The 14,690-nt window shown below is 35.7% G+C and overlaps 1 protein-coding gene across 6 annotated transcripts in view; it reads right to left on the minus strand.

Moving 5' to 3' along the window:
- The window catches only part of LOC138693324 (zinc finger protein 391-like), a 49,039-nt gene extending 34,822 nt beyond the window's left edge, over positions 1-14,217 (minus strand). For 5 of the 6 annotated variants that reach the window (XR_011330285.1, XM_069817213.1, XM_069817218.1 and 2 more), the window contains exons 1-3: positions 13,496-14,217; positions 12,857-12,954; positions 1,574-1,711 (exon numbers count right to left, since the gene is read on the minus strand). Coding sequence is in view for 5 of the 6 variants with exons in the window: in XM_069817213.1 (XP_069673314.1) it covers positions 1,574-1,711; positions 12,857-12,949 (231 nt within the window). In the remaining variant the exon portion in view is untranslated. The remainder of the gene's footprint in view (positions 1-1,573; positions 1,712-12,856; positions 12,955-13,495) is intronic. The other variant, XM_069817214.1, reaches the window with a different exon arrangement.
- Positions 14,218-14,690: the final 473 nt, after the last annotated feature.

The raw sequence follows: 14,690 nt of genomic DNA on the forward strand, positions 1-14,690 counted from the left end.
GCACAAATGTGCAAATTGTGTAGTTGCTGCGCGGTTATTCATTGCTGTAGTCTTTCAGAGACCTTGTCCTGCTGGGACATAGTGAAATGATAGCAGCTACAATCCTAAAGAATCAGAGTTAATAACAGATAAATAATCCAAAAATTGATAGTTGTACCATTACTGCCTATTTTTCACTGATTGGTCCCCTTAAAAAGAAAATCATTTGAGAGGGTTGTTAACGACACCTTGGGCTGATATGGGTTAACTACCTTTTTCAACAAAGACAACAAATGAGAGGAAAATATTGATGGCAGAATAGGAACGAGACCATTAGAAGCACAGGCCAGGTGTTCCTTCTGAAAATAATTTACATACTGTAATATGTGTAAAAAGTTGATTTATATTGTACAACGTTTGTCAAAATGTCTTTCGGAGAATCACTCACAATACTTACCAAAGTGGAATTACAAAGAAAACAAAGCATTGAACATATCCAATATCGGGGTTGATACAACATGCAACAGTTTTTGCTTTAAAAATCTTATAATAATATTGCGATGTTTTTCAAATTGCATCTCTAAGTATTTCTGCCATGAACACAGTCACCATTACAAAGAAAAATGTTAATAATATCTTCCCTACTACAAGTATTTTCAATACAATAGTATGTGTGTGAACTCAGCAGTCCGAAGCCGGTTGGAACCTCATAAGTGGCACCAATAAGATATCACTCATGAGACAACTAAGGAAGGAGATAATGGGATAAGGTGGCCAGTTCCTTTCTCCCTCAATTACACACACTGCAGGTTAGTAACATACTTCAATAAACAGACTTGAGATGTATGCAACAATTGTTCCTCCTCTGACACAAATCGTCAAGTGAGAAGTACCTTCTGCCTGATGGAATAGATCTGACAGTATGAGCTCCAATCAGAGGTATAATAATAGTAACAAACAAATAAATCCGCAACAATTAAGGGGGACACTTTGCAGAATGAAACACACTTATAAATCCTTATTTGTAGTGTGCATTGAAGAAGATGGGGGAATTATCTCTATAGACAGTTATGGCTCATGTTAAAAGTGATTATATTTTGTTTGTAGGTTGCCACAGTCGACCTGCGCCTCGTTTTGCAAACGTCTTTACTCATGAAACAAAATGCCACTTTCAACATTTGTATAGTAAATAACTATTGTATAATTCTCACAAACCTTGTGTATGTTAAATGTGTGGGCATAAATCTAGACTTTAATTCTACAGAAAGAACATACAGATAATGGTAGTCATTAGAGATTATTCCAGATGATAATATTAGACGCTTAGCTCATATAATATAGCAAGATCTCGTAACTTTCCAAAAATAATTGTATTACCATTGAAAGAATTCTCTTCAAAACTTAAACCGACAACCCATTTAAATTTAGGCAATTCTGCAACAAAGAAATAATAAATAATATGCATTTAACATTACTGTCACCACTGTAAACCAAAATACCCTGACATTGTTGTACAAAGAAGGCTTCAGTGATGAACAGGATACAAGCTAAACTTTGGAAACAAGAGCCAGCACACCCAATGGACTCCACTCACCTCGGCTTCACATTTCACTACAGGAAAGTTATTGGGCAATATAATTTCTTCAAATTTTATTTTTGATGTGTGATTGTAGCTGTCGTCCACGTATTCCTCCTTTATCTTAGTTACGTTCAGATCCAATAAATTCTCTTCCTGCAGAACAGAGACATTATGAACGAGTAATACAGGGCGATTCAGAAAGATGGAAACACTTTTAATTTGCTATATTTCCTGAACTATGTGTTGTATTTTAATTCTGTCGAGTATATTTGAAAGAGGAAGGTGTAAAGTTTCGAATACTACCACTAGAGCACCCCACCGCACTGTACCGTCAGCTGTTTCGAATACGCTGCACTGTACAGTACCACGTCAGTTGTAATCGAGATAGCTACTATGGAACATAAGATTTTTTGCGTTCGTGAATTCAGTAGAAGCGAGTCTGTGACTGCTGTGCAGCGTGCATTTCGGCGTAAGTTTAATGTTACACCTCCAACGAGGAAGAGCATTTATCATTGGAATAAACAATTCGACGAAACTGGCTCTTTGAATAAAGGTAAAAGCCCAGCTCCGCCCCATTGACACCTGAATGTTCGACGTTTTCTGAATGAATCTCTACCTCAACGATGGATAGGCCGCATGGGAAATGCAGACTTGGCACTTCAGTTCTGGCCACCGAGGTCCCCCGACCTGACAGACTGTGATTTTTTCTTGTGGGGGTACGTAAAAGATGCAGTTTACGTACCACTTCTTCCCATGAATTTCAATGAGCTAAGAAACCGTCTCACAGCTGCGGTGAACTCAGTGACGCAAGACATTCTGCAACGAGTGTGGGACGAATTCTGCTACCGTCTAGATGTTGTCCGTGCAGCCGGAGGGGGGCATGTGGAACATCTTTAAACTTCCATGTATGTACAATCAAATGTAATTTACAGAATTAAAATACAACACATAGTTCAGGAAATATAGCAAATTAAAAGTGTTTCCACTTTTCTGAATCGTCCTGTATATTACAAGCTGATCACAAGTGTTACAAGTTGAACTCTGGGTCTGCATGCCAGTGCTTCAATACTACTTGCAGCACAGGAGAGAAATTATGGAAGTAACTGAAGGAAAAATGGATAACGGATTTTAAAAGCAGTGTATGTCTGGGAAAAAGTAATATTTCACTTGTGAGAATGAATAAAATACCGCCAAAACTATAATGGCGTCCAATTCACATTATACAATGATTTCTATACAGTGATGCAATGTTTTCTTATTTTTTTATTTTTTTAGTAGGTTATTTTACGACGCTTTATCAACACCTACGGTTATTTAGCATCTGAATGAGATGAAGGTGATAATGCCGGTGAAATGAGTCCGGGGTCCAACACCGAAAGTTACCCAGCATTTGCTCATATTGGGTTGAGGGAAAACCCCGGAAAAAACCTCAACCAGGTAACTTGCCCCGACTGGGAATCGAACCCGGGCCACCTGGTTTCGCAGCCAGACGCGCTGACCGAAGTTTTCTTATTACATCTGGATATTATATAGAGTGATTCAAAAGTCCCGATCCATTTTCATGATACGGAAGTGTATGGTTTTTATTTACAGGTAATATAAAACATGCTTACTAAAGAAGAGAGAATAGCCATAGATTGTGGACAGTTGAAAAGTTTAACCCTTTACTCAGGTCCAGGCGGTGTTTTTGCTGAAATTTCACAATCCTGGTACATCAAGGGAAAATAAGAGGATATTGATGAACAAAATTTTCAGAATGGCATCTGTTCTGGATGAAAGACGTTCAGGAAGACCAGCGACATTGGCAGAAACTGTGCGTAGCATACAGGACGTAATTGAACGCAGTCCTCGAGCCTCAACACCAGACTCAGCAGACAGCTTGGTGTATCCCAATCAACTGTCTGCTTTAAGCCTCATGAAAACTGTAACACATGGCCTCGCGAGATGCATGGTCTTCATTCTCAAGCGCATGCAGTACCTAGATATGGTAGGTACGTTTATGAAGCTTAAAGTGAAGGATTCTCCATACAGTTGACCGGGATACATCAAGCTCCCTGCTGAGTCTGCATGTTGAGGCTCGAGGGCTACGTTCAATTCCGTCCTGTATGCTGCGCACAGATTCTGTTCTACCGATGTCACTGGTCTTCCTGAACGTCTTTCATTCAGTAAAGATCCCGTTCTGAAAAATTTGTTCAAGATCCTGATATTGGCCCTTGAAGGACCAAGTTTGTGAAATTTCCGCAAAAACACCGCCTGGACCTGAGCATAAGTTAACCCTTTCAACCGTCCACAAACTGTGGCTATTCTCTCTTCTTTAGTAAGCACACTAATTATCAATACAGTAGAACCCCGATTATCTGTCACCCTATTAACCGATTGGCGGATTATCCGACTGTCTATTTCTCGCTCTTCTTTTTCTTCGGAAATAAATAACTTTTATGAAGTACTGTTTTGTGCAAGTAGGTTCTACATGTTTTTGCTAGAGAGTATTATTACAAGCCTTTATCGTTACACCACTGTCTACTGTTCAAATTGCCGTTCTGTAATATAACTTGTATATAAAATGTCTTCCACGGATGATAACAGAAAACGTATTGTGCTAAGTATCGAAAAAAAAAATGGAAATATTTGAATGGTTTGAGAAAGAGAAACTGTGGCTCATCTCGCATCAGAATACGAGATTGGAGCTGCAACTGGGCGATTAAATAAAAAAACAAAGATAAAGTGTAAAAAATTATGTAAATCTACTACATGAGATCTCCTTTATTCCTATCTTTCCTGAGACAGTCATTACAAAAGGCTTCCTTGCTCCTTAAAAACATGTCGTTGACAACCGGACTTAAATTAGTGAACTTCTGATCCACTACCTTGTGAGTTAAATACAAGGCCATAGAGGAAATAACGAAATCTTTCATTGTACGGATATTCCGATTTTTTTGATCAACTGTTCAGTCCATCCTCTTCATTACCATGGATAATAGAGGTTCTACTGTATAGATATAATAATCAATAATATAGAAATTATAATTCACGAAAATATTTATAATAAACAAAATGAAATCATAAATTCATTAACAAAATTATATAATCAACCAACAAACCTAATCATAATTATACTTGCTTCTTATTTATTTTTAATATTAATTGTTTATATTAGCTGTATAAGAAAAATGTTAATATTCAGTACCGGTATCATGAAAATGTATCGAGACTTTTCAATCACTCTGTATTTTGGCATTCAGCACTACCCGAAAAGTAAAGTTATACAGCACAATCCGAATGAAAAAAATTCCAATAGTATTATTGGCGTTCAAGTACAATCTGAGATAGGCGGGCAGGTGAGTGGGCAGATGGATGGAAGGACGGACGGACAGAGAGGCAGACAGATACAGTACATAACAATGAAGGAAGGAATACATTCACAATATTACGTATTTTATACGTACCCCAGTAAATTTCATTACTGATCTTATATAGGCTAACACTACACCTACTACAACTTAATGTTTTACATAGTTCTTTTATTTTTACTATTAATTTGAAAAATAAATATGCTGTGCTAGATTATAGAAAATTGTGAAATACGGAGTAAAATGCTAAACTGTATAGTAATTAAAATGCATACGTACTCAAATTAAGAATATGAGTTGAAGCATTCTCTAAATTTTTCTGCTATCATTTTGCATAATAGTGAAAATGTAAATCATTCTTAATTCCGACAACCAAAGAAAATTCACGGAATACATGATCTTTCTTTTACCACTCTCGTTTTGATTTTAACATTAACGTAATCTTTAACACATAAACACTTTAGTTTCTTTGTTCGTTGCTCCATTGTATATAACACCTCTTCGCAATATAATATGGTATATAAGGGGTTGTTGGCACGACAGAAGGAAGAGTCTGGCCTACCCCAGACTCCACACTCTTTTCTTAGATTTCCTATTCTTTGCATTTGAAATGTTTTTGTCACAGTAACTGAAAACAGTATTGGTCACTAATAACATTACTGGCTACTGCGAATTACTCTCACAGACAGTCTCTGTCTGATACATGTAGAACATTAATTTTTAAAGAATTTACAGTGTTGTTAGATGTCCCTATAAGCGAGAACCTTATTAAAAAGATGTTTTTATAAAATTAAAAAATCATATTTGTTTAATAAAAATGAAAGCTATTCCTTCCAATGACTCTCGCTGCAGCTGAGGTCTTGCACTAACTGTGGTCATATAATCAAGTTTAAGTGTAGTTATAGCTGTTTTAACATACTGAATTATTGCCACTGTTTTAATTGAAATACAAGTTTACATTTGAATACCTGGCCGGAAAAAACACTGCCAGTGACATTTTTCTTCCGGTTGCAAAGTTTTAATAGAAACACGTTTCACGCACTTGTTCTATACTGTAGTGAACTCTGTTGGCTGAGAATTGTATGAGCCCGTGGGAAATGTTATAATTCTATGCATCAAGTGTTTTTTTCTGTACCTGTAAAATTTTAAATTTGACGCTTGCAACATTTTTTTATCCAGCTATTCATTTGTATTTACGTGAATTTACTTTGCATGCAAATCTGTACAGTTGGCCAGCAGAAAAAAAAAAAAAAAAAAGAGAGAGAGAGAGAGAAGACAACAGGTTTCAAGTTAGTTAGTTAGTGGGGTTTAAAAAAGGCGCGTCAGCTACTATGGCTATTTCTGCCCTTATCTAAAATTCTTCATTAAACAGAAACACAATACAATAATTTCAATGCTTTAAAGAGCTAATAAGCTTTGTCACAGTTAAAACGAGGCAAACAAATGCAATTTCAACAGGGTGATGCATAAAAAACATAATAGTGAGCAGATCACAGACCTTAGCCGGTATTTAAAAAGAAATAATAAAATAATAAAACATATGCCACAAGAAAAATGCTCGAATGTAAAAGGTCCAAATGTCAAGTGTGTTAAAAACATATATAAAACAACGAATGTAACCTCCGGAAGTAAAGGGCCTAGAGGATAAGTAAAACGGATCAATAAAAAACTGAATCACCCTCTCAAGTTCTGTATTCGATAAAAATTTCAGAACTGCATTTGTACAATTAAAATCATTTCCAAGAGCGTCACGTAGAGTCGGTCGAATTCCATACTGCTCATGGACACAGTCATATTTTCTACAATGCAATAAAAAATGTTCCACTGTAAGTGGAACATGACATATATGACACTCCGACTGAGGCTCGCCATGTAGGAGATGGCCATGTGTCAGATGACAGTGGCCAATCCTCAACCGGGTGAATAAAACCTCCTCGTGTTGTGACGCTCTTGTGGACGAATCTCAAATATGAACAGTATTCTTTATTCTTCGTAACTTATTTCCCTCTTGTGCAGACCATTATCCCTCCCATTGCCACCATAACGTATGTTTCAGGTAATTTTGAATATCTTGCCTCCTCTCACGTCAATACACCTCACACCCATTCATAGCACAGTCCCTTGCTGCAGCATCCGCTGCCTTGTTTCCAGGAATGGCAACATGACCTGGAGTCCACACAACTCCAATCTCATAATCAGAGGTTAGGAGAGTGTGGAAAAGTTCCTGGCTTCTCAACACAAGCGGATCATCAGAATTCAAATGCTGCAGGGACTGAATGACGCTTAAAGAGTCAGAGCAGATAAGAAATCTGCCCCGAGCTTGTCTAATTAAAAACAATAAAGCTCTATAAAAAGCATATATTTCTGCGGTAAAAATACTAGTGTACTGGCTCAATTTATATTTAAAAATCTGCCCATTTGCAACAAAGGAACAACCAACACAATCATTTACTCAGGATCGTGAGTAAAACTAATGAGTAATTTGGAAACTGTGATAAAAGTTCACTTAACCGAAGTGTATAAACAAAAGCTGGTGTAAAATTCTTAAAACTTAGGCACAGACTTAAATCAAACATGGGACGTCGCATAATCCACGGTGGAGTGGTCGTATATTCCAGAGTGCGAACTGTTGGCAGGCGGATGTCGAGCTTCGACAGCAGTTTACGAAACCGCACACCTGCTGGACGAAGTCTCCGTGGATTTTCACTGTATCGGCCGTAAAGAGACAGATGGTAAAAGGAGTCATAAGAATTGTGCTCGGGTTGAGAGCGGAGCTTAACAGCATACGAGCACAACAAGACATTACGTCGCCGATACAGTGATGGTTCCCCCGCTTCGCAATACAGGCTATCTGACTCGTTCGAAAGGCCCCTGTAGCAAGTCGTATCCCATGATGATGGATATGTCTAAGAGACGTAACTCGGATTTATTTGCTGAGCCATAGATAAAACAGCCATAATCCAGCTTTGAACGGATAAGAGCACGATAAAGGCATAAAAGCACTATGCGGTCTGCACCCCAGAGTACCCCTGACAAAAGGCGTAACATATTTGACGTTCTTTCGTAACGCCTTCTCAGATCACGTATATGCGCCTCCCACGTTAATTTATAATCAAAGATAAGGCCCAAAAGTCTCGCAGTGTCTGTATATTGCAACTCCACTCCCTAAAACGAAGTTCGGGATATGGTTGCAGTCCACAATGGTTATAGAAGAGGACACACTGCGTTTTTAAAGTGGAGCATTTAAAACCTTTGCGAAGAGCCCATTCTGATAGCACGTTGATGAGCAGTTGCAACTCTCGACCAATGGATGGAAGATGTCGGGAGCTGTAATATAAACTGAAGTCATCAATGTACAACATAGAAGATACTCGGTCACCCTCACAGTGGGCAATTCCACTGATCGCAATGCAGAAAAGAAGAACGCTTAATACAGACCCCTGCAGAACACCGTTTTCTTGGAGATGTTCATTAGAAAGTGTGGTGCCTACTCGAACACTGGCATTAAAGATTAATAGCCTAAATGACACAGCTGTTGAATACACGAACTCCTAGTTGCTGCTTGTGCAACAAATGGATGACGAGTGAATCCCTAACAGAATAATGTGTTACAGGCTGCAGAAAGAAGAAGTCTGGGATGTTCGAAGAAACGCTGGTGTGACCAGCCATTTGAGGTGTAACAGACTCAATACTCGTAGTAAAGAAGAAGAAACACTAACTCTGCTGGTCATAATTACTTTTTATAATTTCGGATTTCAGCCAACTTGTGTACAGAAAACAATGTAAAAAGAGAATTTCTGTTTTAGAAGGAGGTGATTGATACAATCACAAAAATTCATCTCAGTTTGCTATGAAGGTGCTATATAGAAGCTATAAGTGCCCATTCGCATATATTTGGCAGCCACGTATGTAGCTATTCATGATCTTGCATACAGTACTGAGTAGGCCTACAACAGTCTGATCCCTTTGGGAATACAAAAAAAAAATAATAAAATCGCTATAAAAATCATATCAGGAATGCTAGAGGAGCTATTTCAGTTCCAATATGACGTCAAATCACGGGAGTCTTCTATCATTGATTTTAAAAACAAAGCAAGTCACACTGTCACTTAACAATGAGTGAAAAAACAAAACACCCTTTACTGCAAGGCAACTAGCAAATCCATTGCGTTTTGCAAACTTTGTAAGTGTCGCAACATTTCAATTTTGTTTTATCCATGAGTATCATGATCTAAGAGATCTCAATTACAATTCTGAAGAAAGTGCACCTATTAACATGCCATATACTGGTGACCATATGCATGTTCTCAAAACCGAAGTTGCTATTAGCGTTGGTATGACAGCATCTCAAGAAAAGTCTGATGCAACTGTTACAACATACAAATGTTTACATACGTAATCATAGCCGACCTATACCTGGTTATGGCAGGAATGATCTAGATTGCATCGAAATGTTAAATAATACCTCAGTACTCAGGTTAGGTGTGGTTTCTTTGTTTCTGTGTAGGGCTTTGGGTGAAGACCTCAAAATTTACAATATAAATAGATTCCTGACATTCAGAACGTAAAGTTTACAACTAGTTACTAATTACGCTATAATTGCCAGATCTCACCATTTCTCAGGAACAGTCCCCGAACTGATATTTTTGTCCCAAATTGTACCTGTTTTGAAAATCGATTTAATTTTATTATTTTTCAGTCGTTAAGATCAGGCACATTAATAGTTATATTGAGCTTGTAGTTTCTCTACACCTATAATACATACATTGCATTGCTTCATGCTCGCACCTGATTTAATGGTCGAGTTTTAAACGGAATTGTTTGTAGTGGTAGTATAGCTATTGGGTAGTAATAATAAAGCTTAAGTACTTTCTCAAGGTTTATACTTTTGAGTATTAGCACTTCCTGTGATTATATACTCGTAACCACCAGAACATACTCATATTCGTAAGAATAAAGACATTCTACCTAACGCGAATATATACTCATCTCTACAGCCTTCTTGATGGTTTAAAAGTTAGTATGTACTCGTGTTACCTATCCTCATTGACAACATTGCACCGTGATGCTCAGTTTTTTTAATAGACTTTCACATGCTATCTGCATGCTGTAGTGGTTTGTGTTTTTGCTTTTTATAAATATATAAATAAATAAGTAAATAAATTAATTAATTAATTAATTAATTAATAAAATAAATTGATTAAATAAACAAATAAATAAGTAAATAAATAAATGAATAAATAAATAAACATGAAAGAGAGAGTGAATCATATAAGTGACGTTAATAAACAGGAAACAAGAAAATAGTACTGGGAAATCGTCATTACGGGATGTTGAATAGAGATTACAATCCATTTCTAGAATTCCAGTTATGCTAATTCTATTTTTTTATTACAGAGAGTTTTTTATATACATATATATATATATATATATATATATATATATATATATATATATTTAAAGTTACTAGTAATTGCATTTTGCAATTCAAATTTTACAAAATAAACTGTAATTGTTAATTATATTTAACAATACGATCTAACCTTATAATTTGATAGCCATTCATATTTTTATAGGTTATGTTTTTTATGAATAACAATACGTGTTTAACCTTTTTCATATTCACTTTTGTGATGCATTAAAGGCTTCTGAAGTTCACGTTTTTTTTTCTGTATTTTTCCATGAGGTACTACATCGTTCATCAATTCTGCCATTTTTTTATTTAACTTTAAACTGAACACAAATCAACAAATATTCAGAATTGAGCGTGCTACAAACCATACTCAGAATAACATGAGAACGAACTTATAAATATGAGAATATACTAGCTTTTATTCTTATCAAGCATGATTATACAGTATATTCTGTACAAGATGGACACTTGAGTATATTCTACTATGCTTCCATGTTATGAGTATGTAATCAAAAATGAGTAGGTACTCAAATGTTTTTATTCTTACTAACAAGAGTATATACTAAAAAAAGTCCAGTATATACTATATACTCATGTTTATTCTTACCACGGATTCTTTTACAACCTACACTTCAACATGAAAAAAGTAAAATTATTTATCCTGTTATAAAAATAAGAGAATAATATGTAGTAAATTTTCTGAATATTGTATCTCATAGCTTAATGTGTTCTCAAAATCTTCGTGAAGCAATTAATGATTTTGCTTCTATTATTTGAAGTGTAAAATCCACGAATAGTTCATTATTATTTATAAACAGAATGCTTAATAAGTTTTACAGAATGAAGAGTCCGTCCAAAGGGCTGGATTCGAGTAGGTACCTAAAACGCTCATTGCATTTCCGCATTGAATAGCAATACTTAAGCATTGAAGCAAATAAGTACTGCAACGGTGATCACCAGTAATAGAGATCAAAATTTGGCCAATTTAAGATAGGTACCAAAACTTTAGTGTTATGACTCCAAATGCCGAAGGTCTCCACAGCAAAGGAGATAAAGATATAATTGTCTAAAAGATTAGCATATTTATTGACTTTTTTCTTCACAGCTAATTCAGCAGCAGATGCTACGCGCCGTGAAGCAATAATAATTTTCCGTATAAAATAAGGGAAAAAACGTGTTTTAAGTTACGTGTTATTTGTCATATCTGTTACAAATCCATGTCACATCCATTACAGAAATTAACATTATTATTTTCAATTTAAAATAGGTAATCATGGAACTTATCAACACAGATAGTTAATGTCATCCTTTAACCATTAGTACAGAATTTTTAAGATACAATTTTATTCAGAAGGATTAACAAATTTTTAAGCTAATATGAAATGAAGAGTTGGGCGGGTGACATTTTTTTGTCGCATCCAATACAATGCAAAAAATGATGGCAAAATAATGAAACTCTTCAATGATGGAAATTGGCAAGAGTGTAAGAAAGCCTGGAAGGTAACGAGGTCAGAGTGAAATATCAAAAAAAAAAAAAAAAAAAATACTTTTCCATTTTTTAAATTAAGTTCTAAAACTGTGTATATGTCACATCCATTACTAAAAGAATGGCTGAGCAGCATGAGAAATAGGACGAGTTTTATGTAGTGTTACCTTTGTGTATGTAATGTGAAAAACTCAGATTACGAAATAAAAAAAAAAGAAAACTATATAAATGTGCTATAAGAGATAATTTACTTAAAGAATTTATTTTCTTTCTTTAAGCGTGAAGTAAATGACCATTCCTCCTCCTGCTCACTGAGCCAAACTTATTTGCCATTATTGATGGAATAATTTTTTTTTTTTCACCGAATACATGCCAACAAGAAGATATAAAAGTGCTGTGCCACTCATTGTGGTCACTTTAATTGTTCACTTATTTATAGTGTTCTCCCATAAAATAATAAGATATTAATTAGAACAAAGGAAGATACTTTAGCGTTCTATACTTTAACACTATCAGAGTTTCAAGTCCATGGACTGTACATTTGGCCTAGTGAAGAAGTTTTATGAATCAAAGTTCACGTGTTTTCAGGACGAAAGTGGAAGCAATTCATTTCATCAGGTATGAACCACATGTGAACTTCTCAACGTGCAAGATTTATGTGTGAAAAGCCCAATCTAATTAACTGCATTACAAACTTTCCCATGACATGATCTAGACAAGGCATATTACAATAGATTCATTTATCAGAAAAATATTTGTGACTTCATGTCTGTACAGTTGGAAATTTGTATTTCAATATTGCAATAATTTAATTTAATCTAGTAATAATCTATGATAATAGGGCCTAATAATCACAGCAAAACAAGAACAAGATAAGCAGAGACAACAACGGTCACAGTAATATAGTGACAATACTGTGCAGCTACAGATGTCCCCAGATTTCAGATATGGAAACCTTAAATTATAGTGGCAGTTTAACTTAATGCATTCATAGAGTAATTAGTAACATAAGATTGATAGTGTAGATATGGGGGTAAAAATGGTCTTACATCTGGTGACGGATCTGCCTCTTCTTTACCTGCGTCATCACATGGCTGTACTGTCAAAGGGTCGACCTCGGATTCCGTCTTCATAAAATCCATTACAACTGAAAGAACAATGTCAGAAAATTACCTGTTTGATGTTTATACGCCGTTAACATAGCTACACGTGTGCCCTACATGGTAATTACTCTTAATGCGCCATTGAATTACGTATGTCGCTTTTGTACTCATAACTGGATTTGAATGAAAATTGAAGACTTTACTATTAACACTCATATCGATGTTACGTATTATGTCTGTTTTTGACGGTGTAGGCATAATATACAAGGGTTATTGTGAAAGTATAGGTTTACAGGAGCTTGCAGATAGAGCAAGTATTAATACAAATGTTTAATGTTATGTTTTATTTAACGACGCTCGCAACTGCAGAGGTTATATCAGCGTCGCCGGATGTGCCGGAATTTTGTCCCGCAGGAGTTCTTTTACATGCCAGTAAATCTACTGACATGAACCTGTCGCATTTAAGCACACTTAAATGCCATCGACCTGGCTCGGGATCGAAGGCCAGCGCTATACCAACTCGCCAACCAGGTCGACAAATATTAATACAAACCTATATAAATAATATATCATTTTAGTATTCACCTTATATCTTATTCAATATTTTTAATCGTACTGTTGTTCATTAGAAGGCACTTATTAAATCCATCAATGCCCAGAACAATTTTTGTGGGTTTTAGAGCTTATATTCATATTCTACCATCACTGTGATATGAAATGAGCATCTGAATATTTTTCCAGAAAATCCGGACATTATTAGGCTATTAGGGGCCCATTATCTAAGTGGCAGGTTTTCCTGCCAGTGGGAAATAAAGACATCAAAAATATACTTATGAAGTTATTATATTCAAAACTTCGCAATAATCGCAATATGTTTGCAGATCACACATGTTATGAACTTTTTACTTCTTTCACATAAGATATACATCGCCCAAACGTTACAGATATTTGAAATAATTGTTTACTTAGGGAAAAGATATGTAAAAAAGAACAATAAATTTATAATGTGCTGTTCAATTTTCAGTACGATAGATTTCCTGGCATTCTGGATGCAGTGGTACACTACATTTTTCACATAAGAATGTTGTACGATGTCCACACTGCTTGCATCGTGCATTAGGGTGTTCACTACTGATGATCCAGTGATTAGTCCTGTCGAAACGGACATTATCATGAGCTGCTTCTCGAATTTGAAGTGCTGAGCGAGGAGAATTTCTAGATTTCCTGTACTGAACTAGGAGTTGCGGACTGTATTGCTGTTGGAAAGTTAGTAGTGAGACATCATGTCCATGATGCGATAAAGCCTCCATGCATTTACGACTGCAGAATTCAGACCCCATGCAAACAAGGGCCACCACTATTTCTTGGATCTTATTCTTATTCTGTAGGTGCTACATATTGATCATGGGAATCCATACCACCCATATATCTACTATACAGTGCAACTGAGTGTGGGTGGCTTATTTGAATTGTCCTCTTTGTCTTGGAACTCCAACTTTAGCTTCTACAATATGAGTCGTTTTAGCAACATTGTTGGCGACTGTAACTACACTGTTGTCATTCCATCGCACAGTGTGTAATTTAGCGAGTCTAGCCGGTCAAAAATCATTTCTCGAAAACTAATCGCTCAATTTTCATAAAATTTAGTATGTACCTTCAATTATTGAAGTGGATAAGTTTTTAATAATATAAATGAAAATAGCAACTATTTTTACTGAAAATAAAAATAGTAATTTTGTAAAAAAATTTCGATTCGAGTCAAAAAAATAAATTAATGTTC

This window comes from Periplaneta americana, chromosome 17 (assembly GCF_040183065.1).
Source record: "Periplaneta americana isolate PAMFEO1 chromosome 17, P.americana_PAMFEO1_priV1, whole genome shotgun sequence".
Classification (NCBI taxonomy): Eukaryota; Metazoa; Arthropoda; class Insecta; order Blattodea; family Blattidae; genus Periplaneta; species Periplaneta americana.